Raw genomic sequence first — 21,204 nt, forward strand, 5'->3', positions numbered from 1 at the left:
AGCTCTCTCAATATTAACAAGAAGCAAGGGATATTTTGGACCTGTCTTGAGCCCAGCATAGTTAGCTCAACAAAACTGTCTTATATTTACTATGTAGTGTATGTGGAGAATTATGAAATAGACAAAAGATAATTATATTCATGAATGAAATTAATAAAAAAAACCTATGGTTAAATAAAAGTAAATTAATTAAATTAACTTGGCGACATAGTACGTACGTACATACATAATTATACATATATGTTGACTCAAGCTATTCATGCGAATTCCTTATAATCAATTTGTTCCGTTCATTATTAGTGTTTTAGGAGAAAATTACATCCTAAGAGAGAAAAAAGTGAAATGAAGAATAAATAATATTCATCTTATTCTTGTATCTGGAAATATGTTAGCGTATAACACAACTAAATTCTTCTGTTTCGCTGTAAACATAAAATTACTTGGACGATTTTAGTTTTCCCTAATTGAATTGTAACCAATACTAATGCATAATTTTAACTCTCTTAAAATCGTTTATGCTTGGTTATAGACATAGAGCTTTTTTATTTTTTATTTTTAAAAACGTTGCAATAGCTACAAATGGAATCTATTGAGGTTTTCCTTCATAAACGTAATCTGTTGAGTATTCAAGTACTTAATTGGAAAGAATTTCTTTTTTCAAAATGGGCAAAACTTACCCACATTCAATAGATACACCAAATGAAGCGAACATATATATATAGTCAGATGGATCACATATTGCGCATTTACCGCTTTCAAATTTTTAAAATTGAATTTATACTTTATTGACTTATTTCATATCATGGTTATATATATGTATGTATATGTATGTATGTCATGCGTTTGAAAGCCTATGATATTATTTCCAATAAATTTTTATGGTGACAGAAATAAATTACAATCACAAGCAAAAATATGAAGAAACATGATTTTTTCTTATTGATAAACGAAGTGGGTACAAATCTCACTACTAGAAAACATTAAATTTTCGACGGTCAATGTAGTCGGAAAGTGATCGGAAATTAAGGTATTTTCGACTACTATCCGACTGCATGATGGTAGTCGGAATATAGCTTGTTGGAAAAACTTTTCCGACTATTGTTGTCGGAAATCTCCGACTACTTTAGTCGGATATTTAAAAAATAGTTATTTAATAATTATTAAATTTCCGACTACTCTAGTCGAAATAATTAAAATTATTAAATAATTATTTATTAAATTCCGACTACTGTAGTCGAAAATTTAATAAATAATTATTTAATAATTTTATAATTATTAAATAAATATTTATTAAATTTCGACTAAAGTTGTCAGAAAATTAATATTTAATAATTTTAATTCTTCCGATTACTGTAGTCGGATATTTAATAAATAATTATTTAATAATCTTAATTATTCCAACTAGAGTAGTCGGAAATTTAATAAATAAATATTAGTAATTATAAATTTTTCGACTACTTTAGTCGGAAGCTTAATAAATAATTATTTAATAATTATTATTATTTAATAGATAATTATTTAATAAATAATTATTTAATAATTGTTATTATTTAATAATTATTATTATTTAATAAATAATTATTTTACATTCGCTTACACTGCTTTCAAATTATAAATGACATAACTAATGTATTTTTCACAACAGGATCAAACACGACAAAAATTTATAAATACAACAATTTTAAACCATTCAAAATAAACATCAAATCAAATAGTTTAAACATGTAAATGTCACAACCAAAAACAAGAACAATAACTACAATCTAATTATCATCAGATTCATTATCTTCCTCGTCTCGAAATATTTGCGGCATGTGCTTCTTAACCAACTCCTCCAATTTATCAAATTTAGCAAACCTAGCATCATTAGCTGCACATTTCTGCGTCAACTCCACAATTTGCTTTTTCATCGCTTCCATTTCTTCCATAGTTTGCAAAGTAGAGGAGGAACTGGGAAACAACGAAGGAGTACTCGAAGATTGGAGATCCCCTGTCCCGTAGGTTCTACCGTTCTTTGGACCACCTATCACAGTCGTCCACATATTATTCAGCTCTGCAGATGATGGTTGGACCATGGTACCATCCTCTGAAGTAGGTTGGGTTTTCCGCCACTCTTCTAAGTTTTCTTGAAATTCTTCCTGAAAGAAAATTATTTGTCAGTACGTAAACAAGCAAAGTTGAGTAATAATAAAACAATGTATGTAAAAGTTATTATCTTACATATGCAATCCTAGCACGCAGTTCGACCCAATCTCCTCTTGTACCGTCCTTGTTTTTCTTTCTATGCGTCTCTTCGTAGACCTCAAGAAAAGGGTGCTTTTTCCCCCCATTTTCATATTCCTGCAAAATTTTAGAAAAAAAGACAATGCAAGTATGAAGACAAGTCCGGGCAGCAACCCCGGGGATGTAGTACTTTGATAATGCAAGTGTGTCTGCAGGAAACAAATAGTGCTTAACAAACTCTGCACCTATAGGTAAATCTAGTGAAACAGTCACTAGTGAAACAACCAGGTTTTTCAGCTGCATAGAACTTGTACATCTCTTAGACAGTTTAAGTAAATCTATCTTCTTTAAATTTCTCTTCTTACTCTATAACTACAACGTCAATACGTACATTTACTCCATCCCTCATCCCTGATCCACTCTTTCCCATGTTAAGACCGTCCTTCCACTCAATTGGAAGATTTGCTACAATTCTTATCCAAGGAAATGCATATTTCTCGTCAATATCATTCCCATGATGTGTTGGCTGTAATTTAGTTTCCATTCATCAGACATTGTTACTGAATCTTTCCTCAGTAGATCATTGTTCAAGTACCTTGTATGACCAAAATGCTTCCCTTTATCGTTCACTTTCCGTGAGCTATCTTTGCTTACTCCCCAAGAATGCTGGACAAGGTCATGGAAGCTGTAGGCCTGTTTTTTTTTTCCAAGACAAAAAGGACATTAGTAAACTTTACCAGATATCTTTTCCTTCCCATAACTTTCCTTTAATTTCTGATACCATGTATCAACATATTCTTCCATCTTTGACTCACTAATTTCAAAAAACCTAAGACAACAGATGGCCAAGAATATACATATGCATACAAGTAAATATATAGTACATATGAATGGAAACAAAGAAAAAGGGACTTGATATATATATCTGAAATAAAGAAGCATGTATGAGTTATTGAACAGAGAGTTGCACATTACATAAATAATCAATCAAGTTAGATACAGGACCTTATTTGATTCAAGTAACAGGCCTTCGACTTTTTTTAAAGAAATAGCAATTAACTAATCTGCTCAACAAAATTAAGCACAAATCAGAATGGCATATAGTGTCTTAAGACAAGGGAACCAGGGGGCTACTTCTCAAAAGATCAATGAACCAAACACGTGCTCATTTAAACTGTCCCTCGAGCAGGAAATTCAATCAAATAAATCACTAAACATATCTACTATGACTGTGTTTTGCAACACATATATGTTGGAGGTCGATCACTATAGAAAATAACAGTCAGGGAGGCTACCGCCACCCACATTCCAATGTTACAAAAAGAGCAAAAGGTCTCTAGAATCTCTACCAGTTTAGTTTAAGTGTTGTACCTGAATTCCAGCTATCACCTCTCCGGCTTGTACCTGATTTCCAGCCCATTGCATAATGGGATCCCTGCTAGTTTAGTCCAAGTGTAGTCGACAAACAAGTGCTGATTCAATTGCACTGCCTGCGTATCAAATAAGAAGCATCTAGTTGTCTCTCCTGGGTAAACAACCTTCCCTGAGCAGCCAGCCATACTATAAATGCGTAGGTGGAGTTACTGCACTCCAAATGAGTTAGCAATCTCTAGCTCCCTTTCAGTCCAAATAATGGCAGTTAAGGCAACTGTGACCTAGAACTATCTAACTAAACCACTAATTCTCTTCTTCTTACTTTCTAAAAGCATTAGGCAGTGTAATACATGATCAAGTTCACAACAAAAGAAACAAGCAATAAAAAGAGCAACAAGATGTCAACAACAATGCTAGTGAATCGAAATAGGCCACACACGGCTTCACTAGACTTCAAGATGAACAACAACAAGAAGATAACAACAATAGTGAATCGAAAGAGCCCCACACGGCTTCACTATATCACGATTTAAAACATTGAACTAAATTGAACAAATAAAAAATTTAAGCTAATATTACCAGTCTTCGTCGGTGGGTAGCGAAACTCATCGAACCTCCTGTGTGCAATGAGTCACCCATTTGAGACGCTCTATTTGCCTTTGTCCATTCCCTCCTCGCCCTAAATTCAAGAGTATCCCATTTTTCCAAGAACTTGACCCACACATCAGCATTCAGCCAACCAGGTTTTTTCAAGCTCCTCCGAGCCTCATAGAAGTGTTCTTTGATCCGTAGAGCTGCTTTGAACTTGAAAATGCGTTGTATTTCATTTTCATAACAAGAATTCCATGCACACTTTGTCTGCAAAATAGTTTAATCTAAAGTCATGAAATGAGTTGACGGATACAACGATAAATTCATCATTGATAGCATACTAAAATGTTAAATTCTTTGATTTTGATTATACCACAAACTGGTTCCACATAAGAACTCTGACGTTGTTTTTAATCTCATTCCAACTACCCCACGGCTGCGTGTAAAATGGTTTAATTGCTTCTATAGTCATATGTCCACCGCTAGATGCGGGAATGAACCTGCAATAAAATTATATTAAATTATCTTATCTTTTAAAAATTTCAAAAATTACAGAAAAACATAAGGTTTACTTACCCATTACCACCATCAGGAGAGATAATTAGTCTGTCGTTGTCTTCATATTCTACTACCTCTTTAAATTTTGGAAACTGGGAAGTAGCTGCTGTAGCATTAGACGCTGTATCACTATCAATGAATGGCGATGTTGATGTGCTAGCACCTTCAATTCTCAATCCAAAAAGACTAGGTGTGGATGATGTTGAAGGTACAGATGAAGAGCTACTATGCAGACTAGTGTGGGGAGAAAAGGGCTGGAACTGGTGGGCCGGTGGGGGCATGAAAAATGTATTTGGTAGTGAAATATTTTCCCTTGGAGGAGGAAGAATATTTGTAGTAGCTTGTTGAAAAGTTGTGGTAACAGTTGGTGGTGGTGGTGTATATTGACCTGCGAGAAGATTATCAGTCCCTTTCTTACCTTTCTTATATCGTCCTTTACCAAGACCTTTTGATGCCATTGATTATCCTTTTTAAGCACATGAAAAAAAGAACCACAATATAAAATAATTAGTTGTATATAAGAACTGGTTATACAGAGCAAGTTCAACCATTGACTCTTTACATATAAAGGAAACAAATTCAACTTGCTGATATAGAATAAGTACCTTTAACAGTCCATATTGCAAAACAAATGTGTTTATCATGTAATACACACTAGTAAAAGTAACTCCTTGTTTTGACTTCTCAACTTAAAAATGACAGATTTCAGCACAGAATTCTAAAAATAAAGTATATTACAAATACAGATGTGTATTCCTTGCATCAACATTTAGCACTGTAGTGATATATTATAGATACATGAGTATTCCATGCATCAATATTCAACACTGAATTCTAAAAATAAAGTATATGATATGAAGTTCACCAATAGTTTTGCACCATCAACATTGCTGATGTATGGATTATAAGTCAAAAGGCAATCCTAACAGGCAATCTCGTTTTACCACATACTTTACTGGCATTACCCTCGAATCACCAAAATCAGCATTTCAAAAATTACAGTGTGATTTTTTTTATTATTATTTTTTTGGCTGAGCAAATTAAACCTTGTTTTAGAAGGTAAAACACTTGATATGAGTGAGTAAGTTAGTGAAAAAATGAATGGACAGATCCAACTATGATAGAATCAATTTCTTTATTTTCTGGAAAGATAATACATAATCATCATCATCAACTCCATTTAATTTCTAGATAAATCTTCCATTCTTGAAAATCCACACAAATTTCAGTAAAATGTTTTGGCTTAGACAGAAATTGAAGAAGAAAAACAGAAATTGAACATGCAAATGAGAAGGAGCAAAAATTGTTACCTTAAATTTTTTGACCTTTGATTTTCAGTAAATTTTTTAACCTTCAAAATCGGATCTTCGATCTTCAGCACAATTTTTTGACCTTCAAATTTTGATCCTTTCAACAACAGCAAATTTTGACCTTCGAAGAGCAAAATATTTGAATTTGAGTAGTGAGTAGTGAGAGAGAGAGTGAGAGGCGTGAAATAAAATTGGGAAAATTGTAAACCCTAATACAGTGAGAGGCGGATATATATTAAATTAATTATTAATTACTTTCTGACTGAAATAGTCGAAAATTAATTAATATTTATATTTAGTATTATTTCGATTTTCGACTACAGTAGTCGATATATATTAAATTGCTGACTGAAGTAGTCAAAAATTAATTGGTATTTATATTTAGTATTATATAATTATTTCGATTTTCGACTACAGTAGTCGGATATATATTAAATTAATTATTAATTTTATTTATTTATTACTATTTCCGACTATAGTAGTCGAAAACATTTAATAATTTATTTAAATATTTAATTTTCATATAACAAACTGATTATACATTTACTAATATATTTATTTAATTATTTACATTTTTGACTACAGTGGTCGGATATATATTTAATTAATTATTAATTTTATTTATTTATGACTATTTTCGACTATAATTGTAGAAAATATATATTTAATAATTTATTTAAATTATTATTTAATTTCCATATAAGGAACTGATAATATTTTTAATAATATATTTATTTAATTACTTATCTTTCCTACTGCAATGGTCATATATATACTTAATTAATTATAGATTTTATTTAGTTGTTATCATTTCCGACTACATTAGTCTGAAATATATTTAATAATTTATTTAAATAATTATTTAATTTTCGTATTAGAGACTGATTTTATATTAAGCATTATATTAATTTAATTACTTATATTTCCGACTAAAGTGGTCGGATATATATTAAACTAGTCATTAATTTTATCTATTTATTAGTATTTCCGACTATAGTAGTAGGAAACCTATATTTAATAATTTATTTAAATAAATAATTTATTGAATTATTTATATTTCCGACTACTATGGTCGGAATATATATTTTCCGAAATTTGCCGCCAAATATTCTGATTGTTTTTGTCACAAATAGTATTGGGAAAATATTTTGTAAAATATAAAAATTAAAAAATATGATTTCTGACTGAAGTAGTCGGAAATTTTCTGACTACTTATTTCAGTCGGAAATTTTCAGTCGAAAAAATGCGAATTTCTGGTAGTGCGATCTGTTCCTTCTTTGATTCTTCTCTCTTGATTTTATCCGTAATTTGAGGATCGTCAGTAGCGTATTTCTCAAACATAGAAATATTTGAATTGACATGGATTTTCTCCGTAATTCGAAGAACTTTAGTGGTGTATTTTCTGAATGTAGAATTTTTGAATTTGATCTCCATGAAAGAAAGATTTGTGGATCTTCTTAATGTATTTGATTATCAAGAAGAGAAGATTTTTATCCTTTTGTGATATTCCATGAGTTTATATAGGCATAAACGTTTTTTGATTTTTTTTCTTCACTAGATTATCTTTAATGGGGCAGCCTATATGCGTATTGTGAGTTTATATGCATAATTTAACTCTCTTAAAATCGTTTATGAATGATTAAGAGAAGATGCCCCATAAAGGAATATTTGCCTCCCTTTATATAGGTGTAATTTAACGTTTAGGTAGAGTAGCCAACAAAGTTAAATTTAGGATAAAATAGCTGAAGAACTCTAACAAGAATTTAATTTTTCTTGTAGAGTTAACAAAAATTCAATGTCTATCGACATCTCTTTATTATTCTTTTTCAGTAGACTTATTTTCAAGAAAAAAGAAATCCACTCGTACCAAATTATTACACCCTGAATGGGAAAGAATATGTTATTGGAAGAAATGGATTTTGTCCTTTGAAGGCGCAAAGCTGAGAAAAAGAAAGAATTTTAGGAAAAGGAAACAAAAACATCCAAGTTTTAATTTTATAAAAAGAGAAGATGACAAATTACTGAATCTGTTTCGATTTGATTCTTTCCGTCCAATTCATTCACCAAACTATGCTTATTAAGTGCATAATTAAGTACTTGTAGAAGTGATACGCTTGTGGTAATTAAAATTGTGTACAATATTTGACATCACTTTTACTTATTACATCACTTAACGAGAATTAAATTTCATAAATTTGAAGCAATATTAAGATATAATATGAGAGAGATTGCAGTTTATAGTATTTTTTGTATAATTATAATTATTAAATATTTAAATTTTAAATATTAATTTAATTTAATTAGAAATATTAGTCAAATTAATTATATGAGAAGAGTAAAAATGAATGGATGGGTGTTTAATACTTTTACGTAAGTATATGTGGCGCATGTATAGTTTTGATTTGACGATGCATGTTAGGTTCGATTAAATTTAATAAATATACTACCTGTTGTAATTGAACAAGAGTAAAAACCAAATGCCAAACGACAAATCAATTAACAAGTCGTCCAAGTTGAAAAATTATACACTTTGTTTATTATGAAAACCAAGACTGCCTCTGTTTCTCTTCCTATAAACTGTTTTTCCTTTCCTAAAGCGGTCTTATACTATATTCTCCATTATCAAACCCAGAGGTACATAAATATAATATTTAATTCAATCAAAAGAAGTATACCAATTCTTTTCCCTAAAAGAGAATCATTTTTTAAATAATCCACCAATTATACTATTCATTGGGTTTCAATTTATTTAGCATGCTTTATGTCATTTTTTTTTTTTAGTAATTCGTTTAATTTTAATTTTTCACATAATATGTTATTAAAAAATATTTTAATAGTTTTAAATAGAAATATAATTTTTTTATATTCTTAAATGTGACAAAATGGAGGGAGTATTTTGTCAATGCAGTGTACACTGTACAGTAGCAGTTTTTTTTTCTCTTGCCCACTGTCTTCAAAACCATCACCCCAATGGTGATAACTACTAACTACTATATATGATCTTGTATAACACCCTTCATCACAATTCACATCAATCTTCAATAACCACAACCTTAAATCAATTTTCTACTACAAATTAAAGCACTATAACTTCTCTTTTTTTTTTTTTTTTTTTTTTTTGGGTTAAAAAAGTTCAGAAATGGATGGTAACAACGCAATGGGCTCCACGGCTAATTCAGCTTCAGTTCCAGCGCGCTCATCATGCGGAGTCGAAACTCTGGGTGGGCACTTGGCTCGTCGGCTGGTACAAATCGGCGTGAAGGACGTGTTTTCAGTTCCAGGTGACTTCAACTTAACGTTGTTGGATCATCTGATAGCTGAGCCGGAGCTGAATTTGATCGGCTGTTGTAACGAGCTGAACGCTGGGTATGCAGCCGATGGATACGCACGTTCCAAAGGGGTGGGAGCATGTGTGGTGACGTTTACTGTAGGGGGATTGAGTGTGCTTAATGCTATTGCTGGGGCGTATAGTGAGAATTTGCCTGTCATTTGTATTGTTGGTGGGCCGAATTCGAATGATTATGGTACTAACAGAATTTTGCATCATACTATTGGCTTACCAGATTTTAGTCAGGAACTTAGGTGTTTTCAAACTGTTACTTGTACTCAGGTAATTCATATATATTCCCTGCATATGTTTCATTTTACTGTTGTACCTTGTGCTGCAGTTTTGCTTTTCTGATGACAATTGCTCTCACTTCATTAATCATTATACTATATTAGTATGTACCCCGTCCCAATTTACGTGTCACCTTTTGATCAGACGTGAAGTTTAAGAAATTTGTGAAAGATTTTGTTATGTGTACCAAATTGCCCTTATTAAAGTCACACGGAGCTTAACGACTAAGGGGAGTTTTTGTTATGTTTACCAAATTACCAAAGTCACTTGTGTGCTTAATTTTAGTTGATTTTTCTTCACAATAAAATGTTAAGTGGGACTCAAAACTGTAGAATGGGGATATTGGTGCCGTTAAATAAATTGTTTGGAAATGTGCCAATCTTTTTGGAACAGACTAAAAAGGAAAGGTTGTCACATTAATTGGGACAGAGGGAGTATGTGCTTAATTCTTGAGTAGAAACAGTTTAACTAAGAATTATTGCTAGTTTAGTTCTTCTGCATTGGTTTAGGTAAATTGCTATGGACGGTATAATTGAGCTTATGTATCATTGTTAATGTATCTGGAATTGTCCAGTGAATTTGCTTTTAATGGAATTGAGTTTTTAAGTTTGATGTTTGTTGGAAGTAATCAAGTTGGTGTAATGTAACAGGCAGTGGTGAATAACTTGGATGATGCACATGAATTGATTGATACTGCAATTTCAACTGCTTTGAAAGAGAGCAAGCCAGCATACATTAGCATAGGCTGTAATTTGCCTGGGATCCCTCACCCCACATTTGCTAGAGAGCCTGTTCCTTTCTATCTTGCTCCAAAGTATGTTCTTCCCCGTTCCTTCATGTACATACATTTTCCACTTCCCGACTAAACGATAATTCGTATCCCATTTTAGCGAAAGAATGTACTGTATATTACGCTGTTGTCTTAAGAGGGAAATGCATTTGCAGGGTCAGCAATCAACTAGGATTAGAAGCAGCAGTCGAGGCAGCAGCTGAGTTCTTGAACAAGTCTGTAAAGCCGGTTATTGTGGGAGGTCCCAAAGTAAGAGTGGCAAAAGCACAAAAGGCCTTTGTGGAACTTGCTGATGCCTGTGGATATCCGATGGCAGTAATGCCATCAGGCAAGGGACTGGTGCCAGAGCACCACCCTAGTTTCATTGGGACTTACTGGGGAGCAGTGAGCTCTAGTTTCTGTGGGGAGATTGTTGAATCTGCGGATGCTTATGTCTTTGTTGGCCCTATCTTCAATGACTACAGCTCTGTTGGATACTCGTTGCTGATTAAAAAGGAGAAGTTGATTGTTGTTGAACCGAATCGCGTGACTATTGGAAATGGACCCTCCTTTGGTTGGGTTTTCATGACTGATTTCTTGAGTGCATTGGCGAAAAAACTGAAGAAAAATAGCACTGCTTTGGAGAATCATCATCGTATTTATGTCCCTCCAGGTGTTGCATTAAAACGTGAGAAGGATGAACTTCTTCGAGTCAATATACTCTTCAAGCACATTCAGGTAAACATGGATTATAAATTGTGGTAAACAAAGAACGCATTGTAGAAAAGAATTGTTACGTGATCTATTAACAATAAATAAGATTTCGTGACGCTAACTACAACAGAATAGAAAGAGGAAATTTTATGTTCCCTGGAAGTTCTAATTTGTTCACTTGGTTTGTCGTTCACAGGAAATGCTGAGCGGCAGCACTGCAGTGATTGCAGAGACAGGGGACTCGTGGTTCAATTGTCAGAAGCTGCATCTTCCTGAAAATTGCGGGTAAGCTTGACTCTTCAACTTTATTCTATCCTGCATAGGAGGAGCAGTAACGAAAGAACAAGACAACTTGACATTGTATCAATCTCAATAACAGTTCATGAAGTCTGATTGAAGCTATATTAAGATAAATTTCTATTCAAATACTCTCAGGTTTGAATTCCAGATGCAGTATGGTTCCATTGGATGGTCAGTCGGTGCCACTCTTGGTTATGCTCAGGCTGCTAAAGATAAACGCATCATTGCCTGCATTGGTGATGGAAGCTTCCAGGTCAGTTGCTCATATTGGTTCTAAACTTATAATCATCTCTTAACTGTCCTCATTTTTCTGCTGCTCAAGATGCAGCATACTCTGATCACATAAAAAAAAAAATTCCTTGCTCTTCAAATGATGGACGTAAGTTATAGTAATTTTTCTCCAAAATATATTCATAGGGAGGAATGTAGTTAACGTTTTTATGTATAATAACCATTTCACTTGCTTTCTTAAAGTGAATTATGAGAAACATAATTGAGAAAGATAAAACTCTTTTTTGCACACATAGGTTACTGCTCAAGATATATCGACCATGATAAGATGTGCACAAAAGAGTATTATTTTTCTCATCAACAACGGAGGTTATACCATTGAAGTAGAGATTCATGATGGCCCATACAATGTGATCAAGAATTGGGACTACACTGGTCTTGTGAATGCTATCCACAATGGTGAAGGCAAATGCTGGACTGCAAAGGTCAGTTTTTACGAAAACATTATTGTAACATCTTCCACTATTCCAGTTTGAGAAAGTTCTCCATGTAACATGCACCTACACAGAAATTGATGGGACGAGCTATTTCAGGTAAAGACGGAGGAGGATCTGACTGAGGCGATAGCAACAGCAACAACCACACACAAAGACTCCTTGTGTTTCATTGAAGTCTTTGTGCACAAGGATGATACTAGCAAAGAGCTTTTGGAATGGGGATCCCGTGTTTCTGCAGCTAATAGCCGTCCTCCTAATCCTCAGTAACAATTTATCGCTGTCCAAAATAAAGTACCAGGCTTGAAGCATCGATTTCAATCAGCAAGCTGGTCCAGGAAAGGGCTTGTGAACTTGATTGCTTTCCCTTAGTTATTTCCTGTTTTTGTATTCTACAACTTAGAAATGTCATGTCCATAAAATGTACCAAATGTTGTATCCTGGTTGAAAAAAATAAGCAAAACACAGCCTTTTAACTTCTCAACACTATGGAATTTCAGGATTTGTATGGCCATTATAATAACACCTTAATTACCAAGTACTATCATATTTTCACTTTTAACATACTCAACTTGGCACTCACCAAGCCTCTCATCTTCCTAGGTTCCATGCTCTAATAGACACAACTCAAGTTGTTTCTTCTTTTGCTTCTGTATATAATATACCCCCCAATTTTCTGTTAATGAATTGAGACATTATTCTTAAATTTCTCTCGAGTCGTAATCCTCTATAAGTAATAACAAGGAACATGGTTTTAACTTTTAAATCTTATTTCTCCATTCTTGTCCTTAGTGGCGGAGCCAGGAATTTGATGAAGGGCGTGCACATTTTATTCTCAACTACATTAAGAGTGTGCAAAATTGAATATACACTCATTATGGTTAGTATTCAACCTCTATTCACCACATAATTTTCACATCTGACCATCCTTCGCTAAAGGTGGCTCCGCCCATTCTTCTGCTTCAAGTGTAACATTCACGTAAATGGGCTCAATTATTGCACATGTTTTTCATGTTGATCATTTCCATTTCTCACGTGGCTTCCATCTTTATATGTTAAAAAAAATAGACAAATATCCCAACCAATTCGACATATTCTCATATTCTTCGAGTACAAAGCAAAAACAAATTAGCCAACAATTCCCTTCTTTCCATTAAAAAACATATGTTTAGCCAACAACGTTTTCTTGCAATCAAAATTAAAGGAAACATAACAAAAAGAAGAAAAAAAATGAAACAAGCATCCTAAAAAAAACATATATTTCCGTCATATTTAATGTGAGCATGCTAATGATACTCTAGCTAGGTTTGTTAATCTTGGTATTTCTGTATGTATTAAACTTTTAAGTAAATTCCCAATAAATCAAACGTTATTATATTGATGATTTTGGTACGTATGCTGGGAACCCCTTTACTATTAAGTGCACCTCTTTTTTCAACTTAGAAATTAAGGGGCCACATGAATAGGAAAAGTTGCTTTTCAAAAAAGCCTTTTCTATTTTTCTATCACCCATCATTGCTGAATGGAAAGACACACATGAAACCCACGGAGTCACTATATATGTAGCAAGTTTACCAAATATAGTTAAAAAACTCAGTTTAACCTTTATGCACCGACGTTATAAAATATATTCACATAATTAAATGATTTAATGAAAGTATTGGTAAATGATATTTGTATTTACACAATTAAGTCAGTAATAAGATTAGTAAATCTCCATGATAAATATTAGTAATAACCTATTAAAAGTTGTTACTGACATAGCATTACTAGTGGTATTTAACCTTAATCCTAAGGATACTTATAGGTAAATTGATAAGAGTTAATTGGTAAACCGATAAAAATAGTAATAATTGGCCTGCTATAATAGGTTAATCACACTAGTACGTTAAATCTATTAGTTATATATGGATAATAATTAATGATGACATATGAATCTTTGACCCTCTAGAAAAACCTTGATGATCCTCACTTTATGTTGCTATATTTCTCTAATTATTTTGCAATGTCCCGTATGGGTAAGACGTACTTGTGTGGCTGGGTGGAAAGGTGCTTGCTACACAAAAAAAAAAAAGATGAAAAAGATCAGCCAATTGGAACAAGTGAATGTACTAATGATGAGTAAAATCTTTTTTTTTAGTGCTACTACTTATGAATTAACAAACTACTTTAGGTAAATAAATGAGGCTAGCAGTTGGGGACTTGAATGCATTATATTGTACACTGCTTTTAAATTGAATGCCTTTGTCAATACAACTGACAGCTATCAGTGTTTAATTAACAAGCTACACATGATGTACCTAAGTTACAATCACTGTTTTCTAGATCCTGTGTACTAACTGAAAATATCCAAAATCTTTGAAAATACTACCCAACTTTCTTTAATCCCTTTGATTTGATTGCTTGATAGCTACAACACCAAATATACATGATACCCTTTTTGCATCTTGGTCTTTCTTTCATTAATTCAAGGAATCTTCTTTCATCTTGCCTTTGGTCTGTCTAAACTATTCATGATATTACTCTATGGGGTCATTTGATTGGAGGGATTAGGTGGGTTATCCCGGTGTTATGTACTTTGATAATGAAAGAAAAATTAAAATCGTGAAAGGGAAATTTTTATTGCTAATTCAAATTCAATACAAACTAGCTATTACAATTGATAAATTGAATTGGATACTACGAGAGATAAGTCGTCATGGAAGCTCCAATCGTCACCTTCAATGGTGATTAGGGATAGAATTAGTCGAGAGGAGGAAGAAGTAGTTAGGAAGAAGAGAGAGAAATGAGAGAATGAGAGGAAGAGATCGTTGGGATTTTACCAAAATAATTTGTTCCCTCCTTCACAATAGTTCACTGTGTTTATATTGAAGTGGATTGTCCGTACCTATCACGTGACCCTAATGTATGTCTCTCACACGACCATTAATACAGGTCATGATAATCCTTCCCACTTAAAATCGACCTTGTCCTCAAGGTCATTGTAGAATACTTGACTAGCAGTTGATGATTTGGTTTGTTCCTTAGGAAGTATAGAGCACCCACAAAAATACCAATGCCAATAACCAACTTGCGGGTGAACGACTTGTTCAATTGAATCAATCCAGAGCTGAATATTATCGTGGACAATTGTCGAAGACAGAAATGAAGTCCGTGCCTTTAGAAAAAGTTCTAGCCAGTGTTCAACAACTGAAGCAACTTCAAACTGTAGAGATGCAATTGTATACCCTTCTTTTTTGAATTGAAGTTTTGAGAGAGGGGAAGATTGCAATTTTCCTCTCGGAAATTGCAAAAGCCCATGAATGTGTTTACACGAGCAGAACACAGACTTAATCACTCTTTCAAGGAAATTTTCCGAAGTAAGCTTTAGAAGAATAAGCAATGCCGACTGAGCCAACTAGTTTATCACAAAAATACGTCTATTTGCTTTGCTGTCACTCAACCGTCCTCTTAAGTTGTTAGTTATTTCCTCAGAATGACTCAACTTGATATGTTTGGCGTGCAAACAGCTAAAACTGAACCTCCGGATCATGAAAAAGTCGACATTTCACATCTTATTTGATCTTTATCTGCCACAACACCCGTCATGCTTCCTATAGTTTGACTATCCTTAAAGGAAAAATCCTGAGCGGATGCACATAGTAAGTGTTTAAATGCGGCAAGAGTAACACAAGAAGTTCATTCCTCTCAATGGAGACTACAAAATGATACTTCATTTCTTCCTGTTGGACATAGACTACAGTAACAGTAGCTCCATGAAACAACTGATATAACCGAAACAAAAAGGGAAGAACCTCCATTGTATCACAACTTAGTAGACATAATCGAGCAATAGTGTATAGTAATGACAACTTGAACTTAATAGGCTTCATCTAATTGATATCAATCACATCCAAGATAGTATCTCCAGGGGCAAAAACTATAATAGTTCCATTATTTTCCTTCTCAAAACCATAAGAGAAGAAGTTAGCAGTGAATTTATTAATCAGCCCGTCAGAATAAGCAATCAACACATGTAGGAATGAAGACATACCCAACTCTACCCCATCAAGGAAAGTCCATAGAACCTGTCCAATATTAAACCAATTGCAAATGTGTAAGCCTAAAGTACATCCAAGCCATGAATTGACTTGGGTCATTTCGTTCATTTGTCCGTACTTTCGCAGCTCATCAAGGAGTGTGCTCCGAATGGTAATGTGAAGTTGAAACTGTATTACAACCAAAAACAGATGGCCTACAACACCAAATATGGAGTCCACATGCCACAGAAAACAACCACTTCTTTGAGGCAACACATAGAGTCTAGAGGCATTTGATCTTGTGGCCATGAACTCACAACTAATTCCTGGAACCCAATGCTGAAATATGTCCTTCACAGATAATAAAGTGTGTACATATGACCCAAGTTGTAATTGTAGAATTTGGAGATATCCGCCAGGGGTTACTATAAACAAGTTTGCTCCAGGCTCAATGGGAAATTGATTCAAAATACTTTGATCATTGGGCGTGGAATCAATGTGACAAGATAACATATGAATGATCTTCTTGAAATCATCCACAACAATAATTGAATAATGTCTTGTAGTGCCAAGAAATGTGGTAAGCAAACAACAACTGAATGAATACATACCCGACTTTACCCTATCAAGAAAAGCCTAAAAAGCTTGCCCTGTGTCAACCCAATTACAACTGTTTAAACCCAAAACATGTGGAAGAAAACCAGTAGTTGTAAGCGAGCCACAACATTCTGCCAAACAATGCCTTTCCAGCTTTATATTGAATAGCTTGCCACCAAACTCTATGTCAAGTTTATGTCCCTTGTATGGCAAATCGTCGAGACACATCAATTTCGATATTGTATCCTCAACATCAAGAATATAAAGTCGTGAATTCAAACGTAAGCCCACAATTTCGATCTCCGTGGTATTTGTATTGTGGATGGAGTGAAGTTCAACTAGAATTTCATCTTCTGCCCATTGAAGAAATTCGCCAAACATCTGATCTGCTTTGTATTCTAAATTGACTTCACTGTTGTTTTCCACTTTCAGCAATTCAACAATAGCCTGGTTGCAAGAACCCACCTCAGATTGGTTGTCCCCTTCATTCATTTCCCCCAAATAGACATTAAGACAAAAATTGCATTGGCAGTCAAAACTACGTAAACACCCATAAACACATGAGTTGCATTGGCAGTCAACACTGCATATGCAATCCTCACCCCAACTCTGAAATTGTTTTAAATCCACAATTATTCCATAATTCCATCCACAAAGCCCCTTCTATTGGCATTGTTTCGTTCAACCAATTCAGTCAAAGTCGATGATTCCGCAAACATCTTCTTCGAATTACTACCCACAGTCGAGACAGGTTCGTTCTCTAATACCAATTGTTATGTACTTTGATAATGAAAGAAAAATTGAAATCGTGAAAGGAAAATTTTTATTGCTAATCCAAATTCAATACAAACTAGCTATTACAATTGATAAATTGAATTGGATACTACGAGAGATAAGTCGCCATGGAAGCTCCAATCGTCACCTTCAATGGCGATTAGGGATAGAATTAGTCGAGAGGAGGAAGAAGAAGTAGTTAGGAAGAAGAGAGAGAAATGAGAGAATGAGAGGAAAAGATTGTTGGGATTTTACCAAAATAATTCGTTCCCTCCATCACAATAGTTCATTGTGTTTATATTGAAGTGGACTGTCCGTGCCTCTCACGTGACCCTAATGTATGTGTCTCACGCGACCATTAATACAGGTCATGACACCCGGCTGAGGATTTGAAATTAAATTTATTCTGTATTTAATTAGAGGTATTAACAAAAATTCGTATTACGATCGGGACTATAATGTGGATAATCAGGTTATAGTCCTGGTTAATTTGGGATATCATATCCCGATTTTAAACCTAACAGCCAATGTCTTGCGATTTTTCTTTTTCCTCGATCTTCTTAACTTGTATCCCCTCTTTTTATCCCTCCACCGCTTTTGCTCTCGAACCCACAACCTCAGCATCGGAGGTGGAGCCGTGGAGGGTGCTTACCATTTGATCAACTCGAGTAGTCTCACTCGTACACCCTCCAAATTGAGATTATGATGATCATCCAATTAAAGCAAAATTAGAACGACAGTAGTAAGAATTTTACAGAAGCTTAATTAGAGACAAGAAGGTAATAAAATTTGGATAAACATCTCATATCAAAAATACTACTAATACTAATACAGTAATAAATAACATAAGAAATTGTGCATTAGGTCCACGCAGCAAAGATTTCAGCTCCTGAGAAAAAGAAAAAAGATTCTGAAAAGGAAATATATAGTAGAAAAAACTAAGTCTATCTATATATTCTGATGGTGAATCTTGATAATGCAGTGGGTCAAGAAGCAGAAAACATTGTGCCCTGCTCTTCTTCCCCTTGAATTCTTGGTGCACTCGAAGTTACTCCTGAGAAACCATCATTGGCAAATCCGTAAGAAAGTGTGTGATGTTGTGTGCTTAATGGATCTCTGGTTAGAGGAAAAATGCTGGACTGAAGGGGTTCCCTATGAGAAAAGACCTGATTTTGACTTAAAACTGATGGGAAATGATGTGCTAAATGATTCAATGAGGAATCCTCTCCCACCTCTCCATTTCTTGAATTTGAACTTGCAATATTCTCATTTAGACTTCTTCTAAATCTAGCCATTTCCATGTTGGAATTCAAAGGAATTGAAGTGGTGGTTGAGAAGCTACCTTGATGATGATTGCTAGAGGAAAGGATTGTGTTGTCTTGTAAAGACTGGAAATTGAGAAAATGGACATTTGGGTAGCTGTGGAACTCACTGAAGAATGGATTCTTGGAACCATCAGATGATGGAAACAAGTTAACATTCTGAATTGGGATGTCATAATTCACCTCCTGCTGGTTGTCCTGAACTCCACATTCAGTATTGGAAACACTACTAAATCTTGGGTTTTGTTGTTGATCAAATGAACACTGCATTTTGGAATTAAGTTTAGTACAATGGGAATTACTAGGGAACTCACCAAGAGCATCAATTGCAGCTTTAGCTTCATTAATCAGCCAATCAATGGCCTTACTTGGACGGTCGTAGCCAAGCCTGTCTTGCACATCATAGAACTGAATTGCAGTGTTTGGTGATAGCCTAACTCTTCGGTCCTTCGGACCCTTTGCCGTTGAAACCTTGCTGTGCCTGTCTTTTCTTCCTGTGGCTCGTATAATTCGGCCTCCGTGGACTTCTATCACGTCCATTTTAGCTCTCTTTGGCTTCATTTGTTCTGTCACTTTGTTCAATTCTTGTTCACATGCTGTGAAATTAGCCCATTTTGCTGGTTTTGGGCAGAGTGGCTGTGGCAATTGCTGGATGTGCTGGTTTTGGTAGTGACTTTGAAGGTTTTCAATGCCATTTTCTTGAAAAGCTTCCTCTTCCTCCTCTTCTTCATCTGATACTTGAAGCTGATGATTCATTGGAGGATTTAGATTCCAAGTAATCTATCTTCCACCTTTTAACTTTTTTTAGTGTTGGCACTTGGCAACTGCTTTAATAATAAAGCCACTGTGACTTTGGGCCCCTTAAAGGTTAGCTTTACATAAGCTAATTGTAAGGCTGTAATCAGTAAGTAGTAACACTAAAGAATGGTGCCACTTTTTGATAGGGGGCGCTTTCTCCAAAACGAAACTTTCTAGCCAAATTCGAATTAGTAGGAGTCCAAAACAGTTACCGAACAATAGGTGAGAAACAGAAAAATTGTAAAAACAAGTATCAAATACTCTAGTAGAGCATATAGGACTTTCAGGTGTGTGTCCCAATTTGCTTAAATATATGTCCCTATCATATATGCAGATAAGTTATACTTACATAACAACAAATATTGAGTATGTGAAAATGAAAAGAGGCCATTTTACATTCATGCATGTAGTCAGTAGGCCCAAGAGGGAAAAAGATGGTACAGTAGTACATGCCTCACACAGAGACAGGAGATCAAAATTAAAGAGTTTGGAATTGGGTACACTTTACACCAATAAGTAATTTTATCTTCTTTTTGGGTTATTCGTGTCTTTGTAAGTGGTCAAAGTATTATATTATTAGAGGGTACAAGATTTTCTAAAGTTCAATTATGGTATATAATGTACATTGCAAAAGAAAAGGCTGGTTCTGAGTGAGTTCTGAAACCCAGTTGAATTGCTTTTTGTATATAAAGGCTGCACTTTTGATGAAAGCCAGCATTCACTACATACTGTCACCGGCCTTGACCTTTCACAACATCCGTATTTATACGACATATATACTCAATGTAATTCCACAAATGAGGTTTGGGAAGATGGTGTGTACGCAACCTTACCGTTGTTCCTTCCTGATGACAATATCCCCTAGTTATATATATTGTATGAAACACCATCATTTTGTCATTGTCCCTATGATTACTGGTCTGTACATGCAAATTCAATTGAACTCACAACTTGCTACTCACTAGCCACTATATATGTACTATCAATAACAAATTCAAATGAAGCATACATTGCAAAAATCCTACTCCCAACCTAAAAAACTCATTTATATATATCTAAATCTTGAACATACCATCCTCCCAACATCTTGTAAATATGTTTTTCATTATGTTGGAATTAAAAAAGAAATTGAAAGAAACCTTCTAAATTTTATCACATTGATTGCCTCTCATTGATGTAAACTTGCCCACTTTATAAAATCAATAGATAATTTACTATTTCTACTCATTTTACTCTTAACATTAAATACAATTCATTATCTAATGCATTTCCGAAAGCATTAAATTTATTATATTCAAAGGTATTATGGTAAAATTATCCCTATATCATCTTCTACCTTTTAATCCTTGTGTCAATAGAAAAGTAGACAAATAAAATAAACGAAGAGAGTAATGAAATACTACAAGTATACAACTATACTAATACCTAGTCTTTATTAATTTCATGACTTGTGCCAACCCTCTCACCCTAAATCATTCATTGTCCAGTCTCCTAACAAGGTAAAGAGCCAA

At 34.1% G+C, this 21,204-nt stretch overlaps 3 protein-coding genes across 5 annotated transcripts; 1 reads left to right on the forward strand and 2 right to left on the reverse strand.

Moving 5' to 3' along the window:
• Positions 1–1,679: 1,679 nt before the first annotated feature.
• On the reverse strand, positions 1,680–6,267 carry LOC124896000. 3 transcript variants are annotated; one of them, XM_047406899.1, is made up of 7 exons: positions 6,057–6,252; positions 4,765–5,212; positions 4,562–4,688; positions 4,177–4,455; positions 2,819–2,916; positions 2,221–2,340; positions 1,680–2,138 (listed from the first exon to the last, which is right to left on the reverse strand). In XM_047406899.1, exons 2-7 carry the CDS (start codon positions 5,202–5,204, stop codon positions 2,117–2,119), a joined length of 1,086 nt encoding a protein of 361 aa, XP_047262855.1. In that variant the 5' UTR covers positions 5,205–5,212; positions 6,057–6,252; the 3' UTR covers positions 1,680–2,116. The 3 variants fall into 3 exon arrangements, with proteins under 3 accessions (XP_047262855.1, XP_047262853.1, XP_047262854.1); XM_047406897.1 differs by lacking the exon at positions 2,819–2,916 and having other exon boundaries at positions 6,057–6,267; XM_047406898.1 differs by lacking the exon at positions 2,819–2,916 and having other exon boundaries at positions 4,765–5,134.
• Positions 6,268–8,952: 2,685 nt separating this feature from the next.
• LOC107859311 (pyruvate decarboxylase 1) lies at positions 8,953–12,724 on the forward strand. The gene is made up of 7 exons (XM_016704276.2): positions 8,953–9,666; positions 10,326–10,489; positions 10,621–11,182; positions 11,355–11,443; positions 11,594–11,711; positions 11,986–12,174; positions 12,283–12,724. The coding sequence occupies exons 1-7, from the start codon at positions 9,196–9,198 to the stop codon at positions 12,451–12,453; spliced, it is 1,764 nt and encodes a 587-aa protein (XP_016559762.1). The 5' UTR covers positions 8,953–9,195; the 3' UTR covers positions 12,454–12,724.
• Positions 12,725–18,319: 5,595 nt separating this feature from the next.
• Positions 18,320–19,916, reverse strand: LOC107861193 (transcription factor TCP4). The gene has a single exon (XM_016706555.2). The coding sequence runs from the start codon at positions 19,649–19,651 to the stop codon at positions 18,560–18,562; it is 1,092 nt and encodes a 363-aa protein (XP_016562041.1). The 5' UTR covers positions 19,652–19,916; the 3' UTR covers positions 18,320–18,559.
• Positions 19,917–21,204: the final 1,288 nt, after the last annotated feature.

The sequence above is a fragment of the Capsicum annuum genome, chromosome 2 (genome assembly GCF_002878395.1).
Source record: "Capsicum annuum cultivar UCD-10X-F1 chromosome 2, UCD10Xv1.1, whole genome shotgun sequence".
Taxonomy (NCBI): Eukaryota; Viridiplantae; Streptophyta; class Magnoliopsida; order Solanales; family Solanaceae; genus Capsicum; species Capsicum annuum.